Source organism: Scyliorhinus torazame, chromosome 2, assembly GCF_047496885.1.
Source record: "Scyliorhinus torazame isolate Kashiwa2021f chromosome 2, sScyTor2.1, whole genome shotgun sequence".
Taxonomy (NCBI): Eukaryota; Metazoa; Chordata; class Chondrichthyes; order Carcharhiniformes; family Scyliorhinidae; genus Scyliorhinus; species Scyliorhinus torazame.
Genome location: NC_092708.1, coordinates 5,344,536 through 5,372,300, shown reverse-complemented (window position 1 = coordinate 5,372,300; position 27,765 = coordinate 5,344,536). Strand labels below are relative to the sequence as shown.

At 37.2% G+C, this 27,765-nt stretch overlaps 1 protein-coding gene across 1 annotated transcript in view; it reads right to left on the bottom strand.

Moving 5' to 3' along the window:
* The window catches only part of LOC140385851 (acid-sensing ion channel 4-A-like), a 936,074-nt gene extending 910,163 nt beyond the window's left edge, over positions 1 to 25,911 (bottom strand). The window contains exon 1 of the mRNA XM_072468444.1: positions 25,052 to 25,911. Coding sequence (XP_072324545.1) covers positions 25,052 to 25,627 — 576 coding nt within the window. The 5' untranslated portion in view covers positions 25,628 to 25,911. The remainder of the gene's footprint in view (positions 1 to 25,051) is intronic.
* Between the last annotated feature and the right edge of the window lie 1,854 nt (positions 25,912 to 27,765).

The window sequence follows — 27,765 nt, the reverse complement described above, 5'->3', positions numbered from 1 at the left end:
TACATCAGATTGACACAGAGTGAATATATCAGAGTGAATATATCAGAGTGAATATATCAGATTGACACAGAGTGAATATATTAGATTGACACAGTCAGAGTGAATATTTCAGATTGACACAGAGTGAATATATCAAAGCGACACAGAGTGAATATTTCAGATTGACACAGAGTGAATATATCAGAGTGACACAGAGTGAATATATCAGATTGACACAGATTGAATATATCAGAGTGACACAGAGTGAATATATCAGATTGACACAGAGTGAATATATCAGACTGAGACAGAGTGAATATATCAGATTGACACAGATTGAATATATCAGAGTGACACAGAGTGAATATATCAGATTGACACAGAGTGAATATATCAGACTGAGACAGAGTGAATATATCAGAGTGACACAGAGTGAATATATCAGATAGTCAGAGTGAATATATCAGATTGACAAAGGGTGAATATATCAGATTGACACAGAGTGAATATATCAGAGTGACACAGAGTGAATATATCAGATTGACACAGAGTGAATATATCAGATTGACACAGAGTGAATATATCAGAGTGACAAAGAGTGAATATATTAGATTGACACAGAGTGAATATATCAGATTGACACAGAGTGAATATATCAGAGTGACACAGAGTGAATATATTAGATTGAAACAGAGTGAATATATCAGATTGACACAGAGTGAATATATTAGATTGACACAGAGTGAATATATCAGATTGACACAGAGTGAATATATCAGAGTGACACAGAGTGAATATATTAGATTGACACAGAGTGAATATATCAGAGTGACACAGAGTGAATATATCAGATTGACAGAGTGTGAATATATCATATTGACACAGAGTGAATCTATCAGAGTGACACAATCAGAGTTAATACATCAGATTGACACAGAATGAATCTATCAGAGTGTCACAATCAGAGCTAATACATCAGATTGACACAGAGTGAATCTATCAGATTGACACAGAATGAATATATCATCGTGACACAGAGTGAATATATCAGATTGACACAGAGTGAATATATCAGAGTGACACAGAGTGAATATATTAGATTGACACAGAGTGAATATATCAGAGTGACACAGCGTGAATATATCATAGTGACATCGAGTGAATATATCAGAGTGACACAGAGTGAATATATCAGAGTGACACAGAGTGAATATATTAGATTGACACAGAGTGAATATATCAGAGTGACACAGCGTGAATATATCAGCGTGACACAGAGTGAATATATCAGAGTGACACAGAGTGAATATATCAGAGTGACACAGAGTGAATATATCAGAGTGACACAGAGTAAATATATCAGATAGTCAGAGTGAATATATCAGATTGACAAAGGGTGAATATATCAGATTGACGAAGAGTGAATATATCAGAGTGACACAGAGTGAATATATCAGATAGTCAGAGTGAATATATCAGATTGACAAAGGGTGAATATATCAGATTGACACAGAGTAAATATATCAGAGTGACACAGAGTGAATATATCAGATTGACACAGAGTGAATATATCAGAGTGACACAGAGTGAATATATCAGATTGACACAGAGTGAATATATCAGATTGACACAGAGTGAATATATCAGAGTGACACAGAGTGAATATATCAGATTGACACAGAGTGAATATATCATAGTGACACAGAGTGAATATATCAGATTGACACAGAGTGAATATATCAGAGTGACACAGAGCGAATATATCAGATTGACACAGAGTGAATATATCAGAGTGACACAGAGTGAATATATCAGATTGACACAGAGGGAATATATCAGATTGACACAGAGTGAATATATCAGAGTGACACAGAGTGAATATATTAGATTGACACAGAGTGAATATATCAGATTGACACAGAGTGAATATATCAGAGTGACACAGAGTGAATATATTAGATTGACACAGAGTGAATATATCAGATTGACACAGATTGAATATATCAGATTGACACAGAGGGAATATATCTGATTGACACAGAGTGAATATATCAGATTGAATATATCAGAGTGAATATATCAGAGTGACACAGAGTGAATATATCAGATTGACACAGTCAGAGTGAATATTTCAGATTGACACAGAGTGAATCTATCAGAGTGACACAATCAGAGTTAATACATCAGATTGACACAGAGTGAATCTATCAGATTGACACAGAATGAATATATTAGATTGACACAGAGTGAATATATCGGAGTGACACAGAGTGAATATATTAGATTGACACAGAGTGAATATATCTGAGTGACACAGAGTGAATATATCAGATTGACACAGAGTGAATATATCATAGTGACACAGAGTGAATATATCAGATTGACACAGAGTGAATATATCAGATTGACACAGAGTGAATATATCAGAGTGACACAGAGTGAATATATCAGATTGACACAGAGTGAATATATCAGATTGACACAGAGTGAATATATCAGAGTGACACAGAGTGAATATATCAGATTGACACAGAGTGAATATATCATAGTGACATAGAGTGAATATATCAGATTGACACAGAGTGAATATTTCAGAGTGACACAGAGCGAATATATCAGATTGACACAGAGTGAATATATCAAAGTGACACAGAGTGAATATATCAGATTGACACAGAGGGAATATATCAGATTGACACAGAGTGAATATATCAGAGTGACACAGAGTGAATATATTAGATTGACACAGAGTGAATATATCAGATTGACACAGAGTGAATATATCAGAGTGACACAGAGTGAATATATTAGATTGACACAGAGTGAATATATCAGATTGACACAGAGTGAATATATCAGAGTGACACAGAGTGAATATATTAGATTGACACAGAGTGAATATATCAGATTGACACAGATTGAATATATCAGATTGACACAGAGGGAATATATCAGATTGACACAGAGTGAATATATCAGATTGAATATATCAGAGTGAATATATCAGAGTGACACAGAGTGAATATATCAGATTGACACAGTCAGAGTGAATATTTCAGATTGACAGAGTGAATCTATCAGAGTGACACAATCAGAGTTAATACATCAGATTGACACAGAGTGAATCTATCAGATTGACACAGAGTGAATATATCAGATTGACACAGAGTGAATATATCAGAGCGACACAGAGTGAATATATCAGAGTGGCACAGGGTGAATATTTCAGAGTGACACAGAGTGAATATATCAGATTGACACAGAGTGAATATATCAAATTGACACTGAGTGAATATATCAGATTGACACAGAGTGAATATATCATATTGACACTGAGTGAATATATCAGATTGACACAGAGTGAATATATCAGATTGACAGACTGAATATAATCAGATTGACACAGAGTGAATATATCATAGTGACACAGTGTGAATATATCAGAGTGACACAATCAGATTGAATATATCAGATTGACACAGAGTGAATTTATCAGATTGACCCAGAGTGAATATATCAGAGTGACACAGAGTGAATATATCAGAGTGACACAATCAGAGTTAATATATCAGACTGACACAGAGTGAATATATCAGATTGACAGAGTGAATATAATCAGATTGACACAGAGTGAATATATCAGAGTGACACAGAGTGAATATATCAGAGTGACACAATCAGAGTGAATATATCAGATTGACACAGAGTGAATTTATCAGATTGACACAGAGTGAATATATCAGATTGACACAGAGTGAATATATCAGATTGACACAGAGTGAATATATCAGAGTGACACAGAGTGAATATATCAGATTGACACAGAGTGAATATATCAGATTGACACAGAGTGAATATATCATAGTCACACAGATTGAATATATCAGATTAACATAGAGTGAATATATCAGAGTGACACAGTTAGAGTGAATATATCAGAGTGACACAATCAGAGTTAATATAACAGATTGACACAGAGTGAATCTATCAGATTGACACAGAGTGAATATATCAGAGTGAATATATCAGAGCGAATATATCAGATTGACACAGAGTGAATATATCAGAGTGAATATATCAGAGAGAATATATCAGATTGACAGAGTGAATATATCAGAGTGACACAGAGTGAATATATCAGATTGACACCGAGTGAATATATCAGATTGACACAGTCAGAGTGAATATATCAGAGTGACACAGAGTGAATATACCAGATTGACACAGAGTGAATATATCAGAGTGACACAGAGTGAATATATCATAGTGACACAGAGTGAATATATCAGATTGACACAGAGTGAATATATCAGAGTGACACAGAGTGAATATATCAGAGTGACACAGAGTGAATATATCACATTGACACAGAGTGAATATATCAGAGTGACACAGAGTGAATATATCAGAGTGACACAGAGTGAATATATCAAATTGACACAGACTGAATATATCAGATTAACACTGAGTGAATATATCAGATTGACACAGTCAGAGTGAATATATCAGTTTGACACAGAGTCAATATATCAGATTGACACAAAGTGAATATATCAGATTGACACAGAGTGAATATATCAGATTGACACAGAGTGAATTTATCAGATTGACACAGAGTGAATATATCAGATTGACACAGAGTGAATATATCAGAGTGACACAGAGTGAATATATCAGATTGACACAGAGTGAATATATCAGAGTGACACAGAGTGAATATATTAGATTGACACAGAGTGAATATATCAGATTGACACAGATTGAATATATCAGATTGACACAGAGGGAATATATCAGATTGACACAGAGTGAATATATCAGATTGAATATATCAGAGTGAATATATCAGAGTGACACAGAGTGAATATATCAGATTGACACAGTCAGAGTGAATATTTCAGATTGACACAGAGTGAATCTATCAGAGTGACACAATCAGAGTTAATACATCAGATTGACACAGAGTGAATCTATCAGATTGACACAGAATGAATATATCAGATTGACACAGAGTGAATATATCAGAGCGACACAGAGTGAATATATCAGAGTGGCACAGGGTGAATATTTCAGAGTGACACAGAGTGAATATATCAGATTGACACAGAGTGAATATATCAAATTGACACTGAGTGAATATATCAGATTGACACAGAGTGAATATATCATATTGACACTGAGTGAATATATCAGATTGACACAGAGTGAATATATCAGATTGACAGAGTGAATATAATCAGATTGACACAGAGTGAATATATCATAGTGACACAGAGTGAATATATCAGAGTGACACAATCAGATTGAATATATCAGATTGACACAGAGTGAATTTATCAGATTGACAAAGAGTGAATATATCAGAGTGACACAGAGTGAATATATCAGAGTGACACAATCAGAGTTAATATATCAGACTGACACAGAGTGAATATATCAGATTGACAGAGTGAATATAATCAGATTGACACAGAGTGAATATATCAGAGTGACACAGAGTGAATATATCAGAGTGACACAATCAGAGTGAATATATCAGATTGACACAGAGTAAATATATCTGATTGACACAGAGTGAATATATCAGAGTGACACAGAGTGAATATATCAGAGTGACACAATCAGAGTTAATATATCAGATTGACACAGAGTGAATATATCAGATTGACACAGTCAGAGTGAATATTTCAGATTGACACAGAGTGAAAATATCAGATTGACATAGAATGAATATATCATAGTCACACAGATTGAATATATCAGGTTAACATAGAGTGAATATATCAGAGTGACACAGTTAGAGTGAATATATCAGAGTGACACAATCAGAGTTAATATAACAGATTGACACAGAGTGAATCTATCAGATTGACACAGAGTGAATATATCAGAGTGACACAGAGTGAATATATCAGAGTGATACAATCAGAGTTAATATAACAGATTGACACAGAGTGAATATATCAGATTGACACAGAGTGAATATATCAGAGTGAATATATCAGATTGACAGAGTGAATATATCAGAGTGACACAGAGTGAATATATCAGATTGACACCGAGTGAATATATCAGATTGACACAGTCAGAGTGAATATATCAGAGTGACACAGAGTGAATGTACCAGATTGACACAGAGTGAATATATCAGAGTGACACAGAGTGAATATATCAGAGTGACACAGAGTGAATATATCAGATTGACACAGAGTGAATATATCAGAGTGACACAGAGTGAATATATCAGAGTGACACAGAGTGAATATATCAAATTGACACAGACTGAATATATCAGATTAACACTGAGTGAATATATCAGATTGACACAGTCAGAGTGAATATATCAGTTTGACACAGAGTCAATATATCAGATTGACACAAAGTGAATATATCAGATTGACACAGAGTGAATATATCAGATTGACACAGAGTGAATTTATCAGATTGACACAGAGTGAATATATCAGATTGACACAGAGTGAATATATCAGAGTGACACAGAGTGAATATATCAGATTGACACAGAGTGAATATATCAGAGTGACACAGAGTGAATATATTAGATTGACACAGAGTGAATATATCAGATTGACACAGATTGAATATATCAGATTGACACAGAGGGAATATATCAGATTGACACAGAGTGAATATATCAGATTGAATATATCAGAGTGAATATATCAGAGTGACACAGAGTGAATATGTCAGATTGACACAGAGTGAATATATCAGATTGACACAGAGTGAATATATCAGAGTGACACAGAGTGAATATATCAGAGTGACACAGAGTGAATATATCAGATTGACACAGAGTGAATATATCAGAGTGGCACAGGGTGAATATATCAGATTGACACAGAGTGAATATATCAGAGTGACACAGAGTGAATATATCAGAGTGACACAGAGTGAATATATCAGAGTGACACAGAGTGAATATACCAGATAGTCAGAGTGAAGATATCAGATTGACACAGCGTGAATATATCAGATAGACACAGAGTGAATATATCAGATTGACACAGAGTGAATATATCAGGGTGAGACAGAGTGAATATATTAGATTGCCACAGAGTGAATATTTCAGAGTGACACAGAGTGAATATATCAGATTGACACAGAGTGAATATATCAGACTGACACAGAGTTAATATATCAGATTGACAAAGGGTGAATATAGCAGAGTGACACAGAGTGAATACATCAGAGTGACACAGAGTGAATATATCAGATAGTCAGAGTGAATATATCAGATTGACAAAGGGTGAATATATCAGATTGACACAGAGTGAATATATCAGAGTGACACAGAATGAATATATCAGAGTGACACAGAGTGAATATATTAGATTGACACAGAGTGAATATATCAGAGTGACACAGAGTGAATATATCAGATTGACACAGAGTGAATATATCAGAGTGACACAGAGTGAATATATCAGATTGACACAGAGTGAATATATCAGATTGACACAGAGTGAATATATCAGAGTGACACAGAGTGAATATATCAGATTGACACAGAGTGAATATATCAGAGTGACACAGAGTGAATATATCAGAGTGACACAGAGTGAATATATCAGATTGACACAGAGTGAATATATCAGATTGACACAGAGTGAATATATCAGATTGACAGAGAGGGAATATATCAGATTGACACAGAGTGAATATATCAGAGTGAATATATCAGAGTGAATATATCAGAGTGACACAGAGTGAATATATCAGATTGACACAGTCAGAGTGAATATTTCAGATTGACACAGAGTGAATATATCAGAGCGACACAGAGTGAATATATCAGATTGGCACAGAGTGAATATATCAGAGTGACACAGAGTGAATATATAAGGTTGACACAGAGTGAATATATCAGATTGACACAGAGTGAATATATCAGATTGACACCGTCATAGTGAATATTTCAGATTGTCAGAGTGATTATATCAGAGTGACACAGAGTGAATATATCAGAGTGACACAGAGTGAATATATCAGATTGACACAGAGTGAATATATCAGATTGACACAGAGTGAATATATCAGATTGACAGAGAGGGAATATATCAGATTGACACAGAGTGAATATATCAGAGTGAATATATCAGAGTGAATATATCAGAGTGACACAGAGTGAATATATCAGATTGACACAGTCAGAGTGAATATTTCAGATTGACACAGAGTGATTATATCAGAGTGACACAGAGTGAATATATCAGAGTGACACAGAGTGAATATATCAGATTGACACAGAGTGAATATTTCAGATTGACACAGAGTGAATATTTCAGAGTGACACAGAGTGAATATATCAGAGTGACACAGAGTGAATATATCAGATTGACACAGAGTGAATATTTCAGAGTGACACAGAGTGAATATTTCAGAGTGACACAGAGTGAATATATCAGAGTGACACAGAGTAATATATCAGAGTGACACAATCAGAGTTAATATATCAGATTGACACAGAGTGAATCTATCAGATTGACAGAGAGTGAATATATCATATTGACACAGAGTGAATATATCAGATTGACACATTCAGAGTGAATAATTCAAATTGACACAGAGTGAATCTATCAGAGTGACACAATCAGAGCTAATACATCAGATTGACACAGAGTGAATATATCAGAGTGACACAGAGTGAATATAAATTAGATTGTCACAGAGTGAATATATCAGAGTGACACAGCGTGAATATATCAGAGTGACAAAGTGTGAATATATCAGAGTGACACAGAGTGAATATATCAGAGTGACACAGAGTGAATATATCAGATTGACACAGAGTGAATATATCAGAGTGACACAGAGTGAATATATCAGAGTGACACAGAGTGAATATATCAGATTGACACAGAGTGAATATATCAGATTGACAGAGAGTGAATATATCAGAGTGACACAGAGTGAATATATCAGATTGACAGAGAGTGAATATATCAGATTGACACAGAGTGAATCTATCAGATTGACAGAGAGTGAATATATCAGAGTGACACAGAGTGAATATATCAGATTGACACAGAGTAAATATATCAGAGTGACACAGAGTGAATATATCAGATTGACACAGAGTGAATATATCAGATTGACACAGAGTGAATATATCAGATTGACACAGAGTGAATATATCAGATTGACACAGAGTGAATATATCAGATTGGCACAGAGTGAATATATCAGAGTGACACAGAGTGAATATATAAGATTGACACAGAGTGAATATATCAGATTGACACAGAGTGAATATATCAGATTGACACCGTCATAGTGAATATTTCAGATTGACATAGAGTGAATATATCAGAGTGAAACAGAGTGAATGTATCAGAGTGACACAGAGTGAATATATCAGATTGACACAGAGTGATTATTTCAGAGTGACACAGAGTGAATGTATCAGAGTGACACAGAGTGAATATATCAGATTGACACAGAGTGAATATATCAGAGTGACACAGAGTGAATATATCAGATTGACACAGAGTGAATGTATCAGAGTGACACAGAGTAAATATATCAGATTGACACAGAGTGAATATATCAGATTGACACAGAGTGAATATTTCAGAGTGACACAGAGTGAATGTATCAGAGTGACACAGAGTGAATATATCAGATTGACACAGAGTGAATATATCAGATTGACACAGAGTGAATACATCAGATTGACACAGAGTGAATATATCAGATTGACACAGAGTGAATCTATCAGATTGACAGAGAGTAAATATATCAGATTGACACAGAGTGAAGATATCAGTTTGACACAGAGTGAATATATCAGATTGACACAGAGTGAATATATCAGATTGACACAGAGTGAATATATCAGATTGACACAGAGTGAATATATCAGATTGACACAGAGTGAATATATCAGATTGACACAGAGTGAATATATCAGAGTGACACAGTCAGAGTGAATATTTCAGATTAACACAGAGTGAATATATCAGATTGACACAGAGTGAATATATCAGATTGACACAGAGTGAATCTATCAGATTGACAGAGAGTGAATATATCAGATTGACACAGAGTGAACATATCAGATTGACACAGTCAGAGTGAATATTTCAGATTAACACAGAGTGAATATATCAGATTGACACAGAGTGAATATATCAGATTGACACAGAGTGAATCTATCAGATTGACAGAGAGTGAATATATCAGATTGACACAGAGTGAACATATCAGATTGACACATTCAGAGTGAATATTTCAAATTGACACAGAGTGAATCTATCAGAGTGACACAATCAGAGCTAATACATCAGATTGACACAGAGTGAATATATCAGAGTGACACAGAGTGAATATAAATTAGATTGTCACAGAGTGAATATATCAGAGTGACACAGCGTGAATATATCAGAGTGACAAAGTGTGAATATATCAGAGTGACACAGAGTGAATATATCAGAGTGACACAGAGTGAATATATCAGATTGACACAGAGTGAATATATCAGAGTGACACAGAGTGAATATATCAGAGTGACACAGAGTGAATATATCAGATTGACACAGAATGAATATATCAGATTGACAGAGAGTGAATATATCAGAGTGACACAGAGTGAATATATCAGATTGACACAGAGTGAATCTATCAGATTGACAGAGAGTGAATATATCAGATTGACACAGTCAGAGTGAATATTTCAGATTAACACAGAGTGAATATATCAGATTGACACAGAGTGAATATATCAGATTGACACAGAGTGAATCTATCAGATTGACAGAGAGTGAATATATCAGATTGACACAGAGTGAACATATCAGATTGACACATTCAGAGTGAATATTTCAAATTGACACAGAGTGAATCTATCAGAGTGACACAATCAGAGCTAATACATCAGATTGACACAGAGTGAATATATCAGAGTGACACAGAGTGAATATAAATTAGATTGTCACAGAGTGAATATATCAGAGTGACACAGCGTGAATATATCAGAGTGACAAAGTGTGAATATATCAGAGTGACACAGAGTGAATATATCAGAGTGACACAGAGTGAATATATCAGATTGACACAGAGTGAATATATCAGAGTGACACAGAGTGAATATATCAGAGTGACACAGAGTGAATATATCAGATTGACACAGAATGAATATATCAGATTGACAGAGAGTGAATATATCAGAGTGACACAGAGTGAATATATCAGATTGACACAGAGTGAATCTATCAGATTGACAGAGAGTGAATATATCAGAGTGACACAGAGTGAATATATCAGATTGACACAGAGTGAATATATCAGAGTGACACAGAGTGAATATATCAGATTGACACAGAGTGAATATATCAGAGTGACACAGAGTGAATATATCAGATTGACACAGAGTGAATATATCAGATTGACAGAGAGTGAATATATCAGAGTGACACAGAGTGAATATATCAGATTGACACAGAGTGAATATATCAGAGTGACACAGAGTGAATATATCAGATTGACACAGAGTGAATATATCAGATTGACACAGAGTGATTATATCAGATTGACATAGCGTGAATATTTCAGATTGACACAGAGTGAATATATCAGATTGACACAGAGTGAATATATCAGATTGACACAGTGTGAATATATCAGATTGACACAGAGTGAATCTATCAGATTGACAGAGAGTGAATATATCAGATTGACACATTCAGAGTGAATATTTCAAATTGACACAGAGTGAATCTATCAGAGTGACACAATCAGAGCTAATACATCAGATTGACACAGAGTGAATATATCAGACTGACACAGAGTGAATATATTAGATTGACACAGAGTGAATATATCAGAGTGACACAGCGTGAATATATCAGAGTGACAAAGATTGAATATATCAGAGTGACACAGAGTGAATATATCAGAGTGACACAGAGTGAATATGTCAGATTGACACAGAGTGAATATATCAGATTGACAAAGGGTGAATATATCAGATTGACAAAGGGTGAATATATCAGAGTGACACAGAGTGAATATATCAGAGTGACACAGAGTAAATATATCAGATAGTCAGAGTGAATATATCAGATTGACAAAGGGTGAATATATCAGATTGTCGAAGAGTGAATATATCAGAGTGACACAGAGTGAATATATCAGAAAGTCAGAGTGAATATATCAGATTGACAAAGGGTGAATATATCACATTGTCGAAGAGTGAATATATCAGAGTGACACAGAGTGAATATATCAGATAGTCAGAGTGAATAGAACAGATTGACAAAGGGTGAATATATCAGATTGACACAGAGTAAATATATCAGAGTGACACAGAGTGAATATATCAGATGGCCACAGAGTGAATATATCAGAGTGACACAGAGTGAATATATCAGATTGACACAGAGTGAATATATCAGATTGACACAGAGTGCATATATCAGAGTGACACAGAGTGAATATATCAGATTGACACAGAGTGAATATATCAGAGTGACACAGAGTGAATATATCAGATTGACACAGAGTGAATATATCAGATTGACACAGAGTGATTATATCAGATTGCCACAGAGTGAATATATCAGAGTGACACAGAGTGAATATATTAGATTGACACAGAGTGAATATATCAGATTGACACAGAGGGAATATATCAGATTGACACAGAGTGAATATATCAGAGGGAATATATCAGAGTGAATATATCAGAGTGACACAGAGTGAATATATCAGATTGACACAGATTGAATATATCAGATTGACACAGAGGGAATATATCAGATTGACACAGAGTGAATATATCAGATTGAATATATCAGAGTGAATATATCAGAGTGACACAGAGTGAATCTATCAGAGTGACACAATCAGATTTAATACATCAGATTGACACAGAGTGAATCTATCAGATTGACACAGAATGAATATATCATCGTGACACAGAGTGAATATATCAGATTGACACAGAGTGAATATATCAGATCGACACATTCAGAGTGAATATTTCAGATTGACACAGAGTGAATCTATCAGAGTGACACAGAATGAATATATCAGATTGACACAGAGTGAATATATCAGAGTTAATACATCAGATTGACACAGAGTGAATATATCAGATTGATACAGAGTGAATATATTAGATTGACACAGAATGAATATATCAGAGCGACACAGAGTGAATATATCAGAGTGCCACAGAGTGAATATTTCAGAGTGACACAGAGTGAATATATCAGATTGACACAGAGTGAATATATCAGATGGACACCGTCATAGTGAATATATCAGATTGACACAGAGTGAATATATCATATTGACACAGAGTGAATATATCAGATTGACACAGAGTGAATATATCAGATTGACACAGAGTGAATATAATCAGATTGACACAGAGTGAATATATCAGAGTGACACAGAGTGAATATATCAGATTGACAGAGAGTAAATATATCATATTGACACAGAGAGAATATATCAGATTGACACATTCAGAGTGAATATTTCAAATTGACACAGAGTGAATCTATCTGAGTGACACAATCAGAGCTAATACATCAGATTGACACAGAGTGAATATATCAGAGTGACACAGAGTGAATATATTAGATTGACACAGAGAGAATATATCAGATTGACAAAGTGTGAATATATCAGAGTGACACAGAGTGAATATATCAGAGTGAATATATCAGATGGACACCGTCATAGTGAATATATCAGATTGACACTGAGTGAATATATCAGATTGACACAGAGTGAATATAATCAGATTGACACAGAGTGAATATATCAGAGTGACACAGAGTGAATATATCAGAGTGACACATTCAGAGTGAATATATCAGATTGACACAGAGTGAATTTATCAGTTTGACACAGAGCGAATATATCAGATTGACACAGAGTGAATATATCAGATTGACACAGAGTGAATATATCAGAGTAACACAGAGTGAATATATCAGAGTGACACAATCAGAGTTAATATATCAGATTGACACAGAGTGAATCTATCAGATTGACAGAGAGTGAATATATCAGAGTGACACAGAGTGAATATATCAGATTGACACAGAGTGAATATTTCAGATTGACAGAGTGAATATATCAGAGTGACAGAGAGTGAATATATCAGAGTGACACGGAGTGAATATATCAGTTTGACACCGAGTGAATATATCAGAGTGACACAGAGTGAATATATCAGAGTGACACAGAGTGAATCTATCACATTGACACAGAATGAATATATCATAGTGACACAGAGTGAATATGTCAGATTGACACAGAGTGAATATATCAGAGTGAATATATCAGATTGACAGTGTGAATATATGAGAGCGACAGAGAGTGAATATATCAGAGTGACACAGAGCGAATATATCAGTTTGACACCGAGTGAATATATCAGAGTGACACAGAGTGAATATATCAGAGTGACACAGAGTGAATATATCAGAGTGACACAGAGTGAATATATCAGAGTGAATATATCAGAGTGAATATGTCAGATTGACGCAGAGTGAATATATCAGAGTGACACAGAGTGAATATGTCAAATTGACACAGAGTGAATATACCTGATTGACACTGAGTGAATATATCAGATTGACACAGTCAGAGTGAATATATCAGTTTGACACAGAGCGAATATATCAGATTGACACAGAGTGAATATATCAGATAGTCAGAGTGAAGATATCTGATTGACAAAGGGTGGATATATCAGATTGACAAAGAGTGAATATATCAGAGTGACACAGAGTGAATATATCAGATAGTCAGAGTGAATATATCAGAGTGACACAGAGTGAATATATCAGAGTGACACAGAGTGAATATATCAGATTGACACAGAGTGAATATATCAGGGTGACACAGAGTGAATATATCAGATTGACACAGAGTGAATATATCAGAGTGACACAGAGTGAATATATCAGGTTGACACAGAGTGAATATATCGGATTGACACCGAGTGAATATATCAGAGTGACACAGAGTGAATATATTAGATTAACACAGAGTGAATATATCAGATTGACACAGAGTGAATATATCAGAGTGACACAGAGTGAATATATTAGATTGACACAGAGTGAATATATCAGATTGACACAGAGTGAATATATCAGATTGACACAGAGTGAATATATCAGATTGACACAGAGTGAATATATCACATTGACACATTCAGAGTGAATATTTCAAATTGACACAGAGTGAATCTATCTGAGTGACACAATCAGAGCTAATACATCAGATTGACACAGAGTGAATATATCAGAGTGACACAGAGTGAATATATTAGATTGACACAGAGTGAATATATCAGAGTGACACAGCGTGAATATATCAGAGTGACACAGAGTGAATATATCAGAGTGACACAGAGTGAATATATCAGAGTGCCACAGAGTGAATATATTAGATTGACACAGAGAGAATATATCAGATTGACAAAGTGTGAATATATCAGAGTGACACAGAGTGAATATATCAGAGTGACACAGAGTAAATATATCAGATAGTCAGAGGGAATATATCAGATTGACAAAGGGTGAATATATCAGATTGTCGAAGAGTGAATATATAGAGTGACACAGAGTGAATATATCAGATAGTCAGAATGAATATATCAGATTGACAAAGGGTGAATATATCAGATTGACACAGAGTAAATATATCAGAGTGTCACAGAGTGAATATATCATAGTGACACAGAGTGAATATGTCACATTGACACAGAGTGAATATATCAGATTGAATATATCAGATTGACAGAGTGAATATATGAGAGCGACAGAGAGTGAATATATCAGAGTGACACAGAGTGAATATATCAGTTTGACACCGAGTGAATATATCAGAGTGACACAGAGTGAATATATCAGAGTGACACAGAGTGAATATATCAGAGTGACACAGAGTGAATATATCAGAGTGAATATATCAGAGTGAATATACCTGATTGACACTGAGTGAATATATCAGATTGACACAGTCAGAGTGAATATATCAGTTTGACACAGAGCGAATATATCAGATTGACACAGAGTGAATATATCAGATTGACACAGAGTGAATATATCAGAGTGACACAGAGTGAATATATCAGAGTGACACAGAGTGAATATATCAGAGTGCCACAGAGTGAATATATCAGATAGTCATAGTGAAGATATCAGATTGTCAAAGTGTGGATATATCAGATTGACAAAGAGTGAATATATCAGAGTGACACAGAGTGAATATATCAGATAGTCAGAGTGAATATATCAGATTGACACAGAGTGAATATATCAGAGTGACACAGAGTGAATATATCAGAGTGACACAGAGTGAATATATCAGATTGACACAGAGTGAATATATCAGAGTGACACAGAGTGAATATATCAGATTGACACAGAGTGAATATATCGGATTGACACAGAGTGAATATATCAGATTGACACAGAGTGAATATAACAGATTTACACAGAGTGAATATATCCGAGTGACACAGAGTGAATATATTAGATTGACACAGAGTGAATATATCAGATTGACACAGAGTGAATATATCAGAGTGACACAGAGTGAATATATTAGATTGACACAGAGTGAACATATCAGATTGACACAGAGTGAATATATCAGATTGACAGAGAGTGAATATATCAGATTGACACAGAGTGAATCTATCAGATTGACAGAGAGTAAATATATCATATTGACACAGAGTGAATACATCAGATTGAAACATTCAGAGTGAATATTTCAAATTGACACAGAGTGAATCTATCTGAGTGACACAATCAGAGCTAATACATCAGATTGACACAGAGTGAATATATCAGAGTGACACAGAGTGAATATATTAGATTGATACAGAGTGAATATATCAGAGTGACACAGCGTGAATATATCAGAGTGACAAAGAGTGAATATATCAGAGTGACACAGAGTGATTATATCAGAGTGACACAGAGTGAATATATCAGATTGACACAGAGTGAATATATCAGAGTGACACAGAGTGAATATATTAGATTGACACAGAGTGAATATATCAGAGTGACATAGCGTGAATATATCAGAGTGACACAGAGTGAACATATCAGAGTGACACAGAGTGAATATATCAGAGTGCCACAGAGTGAATATATTAGATTGACACAGAGAGAATATATCAGAGTGACACAGAGTGAATATATCAGAGAGACACAGAGTAAATATATCAGATAGTCAGAGTGAATATATCAGATTGACAAAGGGTGAATATATCAGATTGTCGAAGAGTGAATATATCAGAGTGACACAGAGTGAATATATCAGATAGTCAGAATGAATGTATCAGATTGACAAAGGGTGAATATATCAGATTGACACAGAGTAAATATATCAGAGTGGCACAGAGTGAATATATCAGATTGACACAGAGTGAATATATCAGAATGACACAGAGTGAATATATCAGATTGACACAGAGTGAATATATCAGATTGACACAGAGTGAATATATCAGAGTGACACTGAGTGAATATATCAGAGTGACACAGAGTGAATATATCTGATTGACACAGAGTGAATATATCAGATTGACACAGAGTGAATATATCAGATTGACACAGAGTGAATATATCAGAGTGACACAGAGTGAATATATTAGATTGACACAGAGTGAATATATCAGATTGACACAGAGTGAATATATCAGAGTGACACAGAGTGAATATATTAGATTGACACAGAGTGAATATATCAGATTGACACAGAGTGAATATATCAGATTGACACAGAGGGAATATATCAGATTGACACAGAGTGAATATATCAGATTGAATATTTCAGATTGACACATAGTCAATCTATCAGAGTGACACAATCAGATTTAATACATCAGATTGACACAGAGTGAATCTATCAGATTGACACAGAATGAATATATCATAGTGACACATAGTGAATATATCAGATTGACACATTCAGAGTGAATCTATCAGAGTGACACAGAATGAATATATCAGATTGACACAGAGTGAATATATCAGAGTGACACAGAGTGAATATATCAGATTGACACAGAGTGAATATATCAGAGTGACACAGAGTGAATATATTAGATTGACACAGAGAGAATATATCAGATTGACACAGAGTGAATATATCAGAGTGACACAGAGTGAATATATCAGATTGACACAGAGTGAATATATCAGAGTGACACAGAGTGAATATATTAGATTGACACAGAGAGAATATATCAGATTGACACAGAGTGAATATATCAGATTGACAGAGAGTGAATATATCATATTGACACATAGTGAATATATCAGATTGACACATTCAGAGTGAATCTATCAGAGTGACACAGAATGAATATATCAGATTGACACAGAGTGAATATATCAGAGTGACACAGAGTGAATATATCAGATTGACACAGAGTGAATATATCAGATTGACAGAGAGTGAATATATCATATTGACACAGAGTGAATATTTCAAATTGACACAGAGTGAATCTATCAGAGTGACACAATCAGAGTTAATACATCAGATTGACACAGAGTGAATCTATCAGATTGACACAGAGTGAATATATCAGATTGACACAGAGTGAATATATCAGAGTGCCACAGAGTGAATATTTCAGAGTGACACAGAGTGAATATATCAGATTAACACAGAGTGAATATATCAGAGTGACACAGTTAGAGTGAATATATCAGAGTGACACAGAGTGAATATATCAGAGTGCCACAGAGTGAATATTTCAGAGTGACACAGAGTGAATATATCAGATTAACACAGAGTGAATATATCAGAGTGACACAGTTAGAGTGAATATATCAGAGTGCCACAATCAGAGTTAATATAACAGATTGACACAGAGTGAATCTATCAGATTGACACAGAGTGAATATATCAGAGTGAATATATCAGAGCGAATATATCAGATTGACACAGAGTGAATATATCAGAGTGAATATAGAACATAGAACATAGAAAATACAGCACAAAACAGGCCCTTCGGCCCACGATGTTGTGCCGAACCTTTGTCCTAGATTAATCATAGATTATCATTGAATTTACAGTGCAGAAGGAGGCCATTTGGCCCTTTGAGTCTGCACCGGCTCCTGGAAAGAGCACCCTACCCAAACTCAACACCTCCACCCAACACCAAGGGCAATTTGGACATTAAGGGCAATTTATCATTGGCCAATTCACCTAACCCGCACATCTTTGGACTGTGGGAGGAAACCGGAGCACCCGGAGGAAACCCACGCAGACACGGGGAGGACGTGCAGACTCCGCACAGACAATGACCCAAGCCTGAATCGAACCTGGGACCATGGATCTGTGAAGCAATTGTGCTATCCACAATGCTACCGTGCTGCCCTTAAGAACAAATAAATCTACACTATATCATTTTCCCGTAATCCATGTACCTATCCAACAGCTGCTTGAAGGTCCCTAATGTTTCCGACTCAACTACTTCCACAGGCAGTGCATTCCATGCCCCCACTACTCTCTGGGTAAAGAACCTACCTCTGATATCCCTCCTATATCTTCCACCTTTCACCTTAAATTTATGTCCCCTTGTAATGGTGTGTTCCACCTGGGGAAAAAGTCTCTGACTGTCTACTCTATCTATTCCCCTGATCATCTTATAAACCTCTATCAAGTCGCCCCTCATCCTTCTCCGCCCAATGAGAAAAGGCCTAGCACCCTCAACCTTTCCTCGTAAGACCTACTCTCCATTCCAGGCAACATCCTGGTAAATCTTCTTTGCACCTTTTCCAGAGCTTCCACATCCTTCCTAAAATGAGGCGACCAGAACTGTACACAGTACTCCAAATGTGGCCTTACCAAAGTTTTGTACAGCTGCATCATCACCTCACGGCTCTTAAATTCAATCCCTCTGTTAATGAACGCGAGCACACCATAGGCCTTCTTCACAGCTCTATCCACTTGAGTGGCAACTTTCAAAGATGTATGAACATAGACCCCAAGGTCTCTCTGCTCCTCCACAATGCCAAGAACTCTACCGTTAACACTGTATTCCGCATTCATATTTGTCCTTCCAAAATGGACAACCTCACACTTTTCAGGGTTAAACTCCATCTGCCACTTCTCAGCCCAGCTCTGCATCCTATCTATGTCTCTTTGCAGCCGACAACAGCCCTCCTTACTATCCACAACTCCACCAATCTTCGTATCGTCTGCAAATTTACTGACCCACCCTTCAACTCCCTCATCCAAGTCATTAATGAAAATCACAAACAGCAGAGGACCCAGAACTGATCCCTGCGGTACACCACTGGTAACTGGGATCCAGGCTGAATATTTGCCATCCACCACCACTCTCTGACTTCTATCGGTTAGCCAGTTCGTTATCCAACTGGCCAAATTTCCCACTATCCCATGCCTCCTTACTTTGTGCAGAAGCCTACCATGGGGAACTTTATCAAATGCCTTACTAAAATCCATGTACACTACATCCACTGCTTTACCTTCATCCACATGCTTGGTCACCTCCTCAAAGAATTCAATAAGATTTGTAAGGCAAGACCTACCCCTCACAAATCCGTGCTGACTATCCCTAATCAAGCAGTGTCTTTCCAGATGCTCAGAAATCCTATCCTTCAGTACCCTTTCCATTACTTTGCCTACCATCGAAGTAAGACTAACTGGCCTGTAATTCCCAGGGTTATCCCTAGTTCCTTTTTTGAACAGGGGCACGACATTCGCCACTCTCCAATCCCCTGGTACCACCCCTGTTGACAGTGAGGACGAAAAGATAATTGCCAACGGCTCTGCAATTTCATCTCTTGCTATATATCAGAGTGAATATATCAGATTGACAGAGTGAATATATGAGAGTGACACAGAGTGAATATATCAGAGTGACACAGAGTGAATATATCAGATTGACACCGAGTGAATATATCAGATTGACACAGTCAGAGTGAATATATCAGAGTGACATAGAGTGAATATACCAGATTGACACAGAGTGAATATATCAGAGTGACACAGAGTGAATATATCAGAGTGACACAGAGTGAATATATCAGAGTGACACAGAGTGAATATATCAGATTGACACAGAGTGAATATATCAGAGTGACACAGAGTGAATATATCAGAGTGACACAGAGTGAATATATCAGATTGACACTGAGTGAATATATCAGATCGACACAGTCAGAGTGAATACATCAGTTTGACACAGAGTGAATATATCAGATTGACACAGAGTGAATATATCAGATTGACACAGAGTGAATATATCAGATTGACACAGAGTGAATTTATCAGATTGACACAGAGTGAATATATCAGATTGACACAGAGTGAATATATCAGAGTGACACAGAGTGAATGTATCAGAGTGACACAGAGTGAATATGTCAAATTGACACAGAGTGAATATATCAGATAGACACAGAGTGAATATAGCAGATTGACACAGAGTGAATATATCAGATTGACACAGTCAGAGTGAATATATCAGATTGACAGAGTGAATATATCAGATTGACACAGATTGAATATATCAGATTGACAAGAGTGAATATATCAGATTGACACAGTCAGAGTGAATATATCAGATTGACACAGAGTGAATATATCAGATTGACACAGAGTGAATATATCAGAGTGACACAGAGTGAATATATCAGATTGACACAGAGTGAATATACCAGAGTTACACAGAGTGAATATATCAGATTGACACAGAGTGAATATGTCAGAGTGACACAGAGTGAATATATCAGAGTGACACAGAGTGAATATATCAGAGTGACACAGAGTGAATATATCAGATTGACACAGAGTGAATATATCAGTGACACAGAGTGAATAGATCAGAGTGACACAATCAGAGTGAATATATCAGATTGACACAGAGTGAATATATCAGAGTGACACAGAGTGAATATGTCAAATTGACACAGAGTGAATATATCAGAGTGACACAGAGTGAATATATCAGAGTGACACAGAGTGAATATATCAGATTGACACAGAGTGAATATATCAGATTGACACAGTCAGAGTGAATATATCAGAGTGACACAGAGTGAATATATCAGATTGACCCAGAGTGAATATATCAGATTGACACAGAGTGAATATATCAGATTGACACAGAGTGAATATATCAGAGTGACACAGAGTGAATATATCAGAGTGACACAGAGTGAATATGTCAAATTGACACAGAGTGAATATATCAGAGTGACACAGAGTGAATATATCGGAGTGACACAATCAGAGTGAATATATCAGATTGACACAGAGTGAATATATCAGAGTGACACAGAGTGAATATGTCAAATTGACACAGAGTGAATATATCAGATTGACACAGAGTGAATATATCAGATTGACACAGAGTGAATATATCAGAGTGACACAGAGTGAATATGTCAAATTGACACAGAGTGAATATATCAGAGTGACACAGAGTGAATATGTCAAATTGACACAGAGTGAATATATCAGAGTGACACAGAGTGAATATATCAGAGTGACACAGAGTGAATATATCAGATTGACCCAGAGTGAATATATCAGATTGACACAGAGTGAATATATCAGATTGACACAGAGTGAATATATCAGAGTGACACAGAGTGAATATGTCAAATTGACACAGAGTGAATATATCAGAGTGACACAGAGTGAATATATCGGAGTGACACAATCAGAGTGAATATATCAGATTGACACAGAGTGAATATATCAGAGTGACACAGAGTGAATATATCAGAGTGACACAGAGTGAATATATCAGAGTGACACAGAGTGAATATGTCAAATTGACACAGAGTGAATATATCAGTTTGACACAGAGTGAATATATCAGAGTGACACAGAGTGAATATATCAGATTGACACAGAGTGAATATATCAGAGTGACACAGAGTGAATATGTCAAATTGACACAGAGTGAATATATCAGTTTGACACAGAGTGAATATATCAGAGTGACACAGAGTGAATATATCAGATTGACACAGAGTGAATATATCAGAGTGACACAGAGTGAATATGTCAAATTGACACAGAGTGAATATATCAGAGTGGCACAGAGTGAATATATCAGATTGACACAGTCAGAGTGAATATATCAGATTGACACAGAGTGAATATATCAGAGTGACACAGAGTGAATATATCAGATTGACACAGAGTGTACATATCAGAGTGACACAGAGTGAAATTATCAGATTGACAGGGATTGAATATATCAGATTGATACAGAGTGAATATATCAGAGTGACACAGAGTGAATATATCAGATTGACACAGAGTGAATATATCAGATTGACACAGAGTGAATATATCTGATTGACACAGAGTGAATATATCAGATTGACACAGAGTGAATCTATCAGTTTGACACAGAGTGAATATATCAGAGTGACACAGAGTGAATATATCAGAGTGACACAGAGTGAATATATCAGAGTGACACAGAGTGAATATAGCAGATTGACACAGAGTGAATATATCTGATTGACACAGAGTGAATATATCAGATTGACACAGAGTGAATATATCAGATTGACACAGAGTGAATATATCAGAGTGACACAGAGTGAATATATCAGAGTGACACAGAGTGAATATAGCAGATTGACACAGAGTGAATATATCGGATTGACACAGAGTGAATATATCAGATTGACACAGAGAGAATATATCAGAGTGACACAGAGTGAATATATCAGATTGACACAGAGTGAATATATCAGAGTGTCACAGAGTGAATATATCAGATTGATACAGAAAGAATATATCACATTCACCGAGGCAGAGCCTTTGCATTAGATTGCTAAGTTCATGCTGTTACATATAGTGAATATTTCTGAATGTTCCAGTCATTCAGAATTAAAACATGTGTGTACCATCACAGGGAGTGAATGTATCTTTGGAAAACAGTCCGTGCGTAGTCAATATATTGATATTTTGGTTATAGTGACATGGAGTGAATTGATCAGATTGAGATTATCACACAGAGTAAAAGAATTGTGGATAGATAGCCTACACCTTGAATATTGCACATTGTTGTCATCCAAATGTGCAAATTTTCAAAGTAATCCAGTAATACAGAAATAATATCAGATTGATCGTGTCAGAGTGAACATTTCAGTTTGATATCGGACAGCATGAATACACGAGATTTATCATCACACAGTGTGAATATATCTGATAAAGTCGAACCCATTGCAAGTCCTGGATTCTGGAATTGTGTGTGGTTTGAAAACACCATATTTTCCTGTTTATTTTTTCTTGCACTTTTCTGTATGTTATTTTGGTGAGCACTATTATACCCGATGTTGCACGGCAACCAAATGGCAGAATGTGTACTATTATCTCCAGCTGAACTAAATGATGAAAGGACACTCAGTGGCCGAGATCAGCAGGCTCTCGCTGCCTCATTGTCAGTCTGCTTTGGAAGTCTTTACTCAAACTAAGGCAGTAATAGTCAACCTCCATCCTCCTCCTACAGGCTTCTCTCGAGAGGTGATCCTGCACATCATCGGACAGTGAAAATGGGGGGGGGGGGGGGGAGTGGGGGGATCTCATTAACCCTTTACTCGACGTTAACCCTGAGTGTACAGCTGACTCCAACTGGCCCCGTTGTGCTGCAGGTGACACACTGCAAATGAGACATTTCAGCCAAGCTGTTGTATTCAGTCTGTTGAAGAGGCTTTTCGGAGTTGCAGGAGCTGCCTGCGTTTTAAGATTGGAGTATAGTTTCCCCACACCCCCACCCTCCACTCCCCATTTCCCAAAAGCAATTTTCCTCTGGGAAATTCAGAGGAATTAGTTCTATTTTCATTAAACCTTTAGCTGACTTCACTCTCCCTGGGAGCAAGGCAGTGGTGAAATTGTAGAGATTTTATTTCTAAAATCTTCTTTTGTTCCTTGTCAGACCTTTTGCTCACCAAAGGTGGGTTGAATTATATCCTAAGATGAATGGATTTTAGTTGATTCAGCGCCCCTAGGGGATTTGGGAAACAGTTTGTTTGAAGGGTTAAATTAAAGACAGACCTACCACTGAGAAGTTGTACGACGAGCAGTTGGAACCACTGAAGTTACAGTTTTTCAACATCTCTTCAATCTGGTGACCAGTCCTGTTGAAGATGTCCATCATGTCGGCATCGGGGTAACCCTGGATCGCAGCCTTGTGGGCATCCTTACTCTTGGGAGGCAATCCTGTCATGTTGGCGAGGTGATGGATATCGGCATCAGTTAAAGCCGTATGCCGAAACCTGTTCATGTTGCAGATGGTGATGGCGGGAAAGGGGATCTCATGGTCAGCCTCCTCGTCCAGTGCTGTCACGTGATGGTGTTCAAGGTAGTACATGGTGCAGTTCACCACCTGGTACAGGAAGAACAGCAGCGAGCAGAGGAACGCGAATGTCCAGAGACTCTGCTTCACTCCACAACCACTCGGCACAAAGATATGGTTAATACCATGCAACGAGCAGGTATCAGCAAATGTGACCAGGTCAGTTGTGGTGGACTGACAGCCCTCTTCGATCAAACTCTTCTTGTCGCATTCCACCGTTCCCTTCTGTTTCCCATCATCTTCCGAAAATGCAATTTTGCAAACGATTTCAATCGGCATCTGGGTTGTGTGTGCAGATGCCTCGTACAGCAGAGATGTCAGAGTCTTTGAGCAACGGACTGGCTGTGTGACAGAACTTGCTGAGAGAGAGAGAGAGAGATAGAAAGAAAGAGAGAGATAGAGAGAGAGAGAGCGAGACGGAGAGAGAGAAGGAAAGAGAAAAAGAAAGAGAGATATAGAGAGGGGGAGCCAGAAATCAGCTTACAAACCACTGTTTCGACTTCCTGTCTCTGCTCCCTGTTTGATCAGTGTGCTGTGTACTGCTTATCAGCAGTAATACAGCTGTCAGGGAACGCACTCCTCTATACACCAGCGTATAAAATGCAGCGTTTACACAAGTGCTAATAGAACTCAGGGCTGCTTAATAATTCATGAGGGAGGCCCATCATCATCACCCTCTTCTATTGCCGTGATGCAACTTCGAAGCCACTTGTTTGAGCGAGGAGTTTTCCTCTTCCCCCGTCACCTTACCAGAAAAACCAGAATTCCTTGCAAGTTTTTATTGCCTCTTATTTCTCTGTCAATCAGTGTTTCTGGACAGGGGCATTTGGGCAGCCAAGAGGGGCAAAATGTTTTAATTTTACACCAGGCTTTCAGCTGCACTCATTCGCTCTCTCTCTCTCTCTCCCTCTCTCTCTGTCTCTCTGTCCATTACCGCACATTGATTAATCACAGCAATAATGGACAGTGAGGAGGAAGCAATTGATACCACTCTACCTCCATCACTCAGCCTTCGTGACATAGAAAAGAAGTGAAAGGCTATTGATCTCTGACTCCATCTATCTGGATCAGCTCTGACACGACACACATCTGGATTTGCCCCTTCTCCGGCTAGAGCAGATACTAACAAAAATACTTCAAAACCTGCGAGGAATTTTAATGACTGGTTGTCTCGTGGACAAACCAGACAACATTGCAATTTCTGTTTCTCCTTCTCCTGACTTTAAAGATGTTGAACAGATATCTTTAGAGTGTTCTCATCAATGATGTGGTCTGACATTCTACACTTGGCTCTCACTGTAATCAATGAAGTGTCACCATGTGAAACATTCTATCACTGGGAAACATGCTTAACAAACGGCTCAGCAAAGCTCTCCCATTCACTTTTTGTAATCTACTTTTCCCATTTGCTCTGACTTCATTTTTCCGCTTCATACATGGCTGTTATCCACCTCTTAATGTCTCTGACCCTTCAGCCTCTCCTGAAACATTTGGACAACTCCCTGTCCCTCATTGGCCCCTCAAACCGTTGAACTCCACAAAAAATCTATCAGTGTTCAAATATCGAACATGGAGGAAGTGCTGGAGTGGATTCTATTTGGGACAAAGGGGGTGATCGGTGTGTAAATATGCAGGGCAAGTCTAGAATAATGAATCAACCTTTCGCAATGCTGTTTAAAGTCAGGTGTGTGGGGGGGGGAGAGGGGGGATGGCAGGGGTGGGGTTATCAGGGGATGTTGCTGGGGGGGGGGAGAGGGGGAGTTATTTTGCTGACGTGGGGGGGGATCTGAAGTAGGTAATGGAAAGGAGGTCGGGGGTGGAGGTGGCCAAGAGGCGAGCCAGGAATGGCACGGTGCATGGGCCGGGGGCGGGCCCAAGAAAGGTTATGGCTGACCGGCCCGGGGGGGGGGGGGGGCGGTTGTGCCCCCCAACCAGGCTGATCACCTGGAATGTCAGGGGACTAAATGGGCCAGTTAAAAGGGCACGTGTGTTCGTGCATTTGCGGGCTCTAAAGGCGGACGTAATTATGTTGCAGGGGACACATCTGAAAGTGTCTGACCAGACTAGGCCAAGGAAGGGCTGGATCAGCCAGGTCTTCCACTCGGACTTGGATTCTAAGTCTCAGGGGGTAGCAATTATGATCAATAAGCGGGTTCAATTTGAGGCGGAGGGCGTAGTCGCAGACGGCGGGAGCAGATTCCTTATGGTAAGGGGCAAGCTGGAGGGGAGGAGAGTGGTGCTGACGAACATACATGAGCCGAACTGGGACGACGTTGACTTTATCAAAAGAGTGCTGGGGAAGATCCCGGACCTCGACTCGCGTAAGTTGATAATGGGGGGGACGGGGACTTTAATATTGTCCTTGACTCGGGGCTGGACCGGTCATGTCCCAGAACGGGCAGACTCCCAGCAATGGC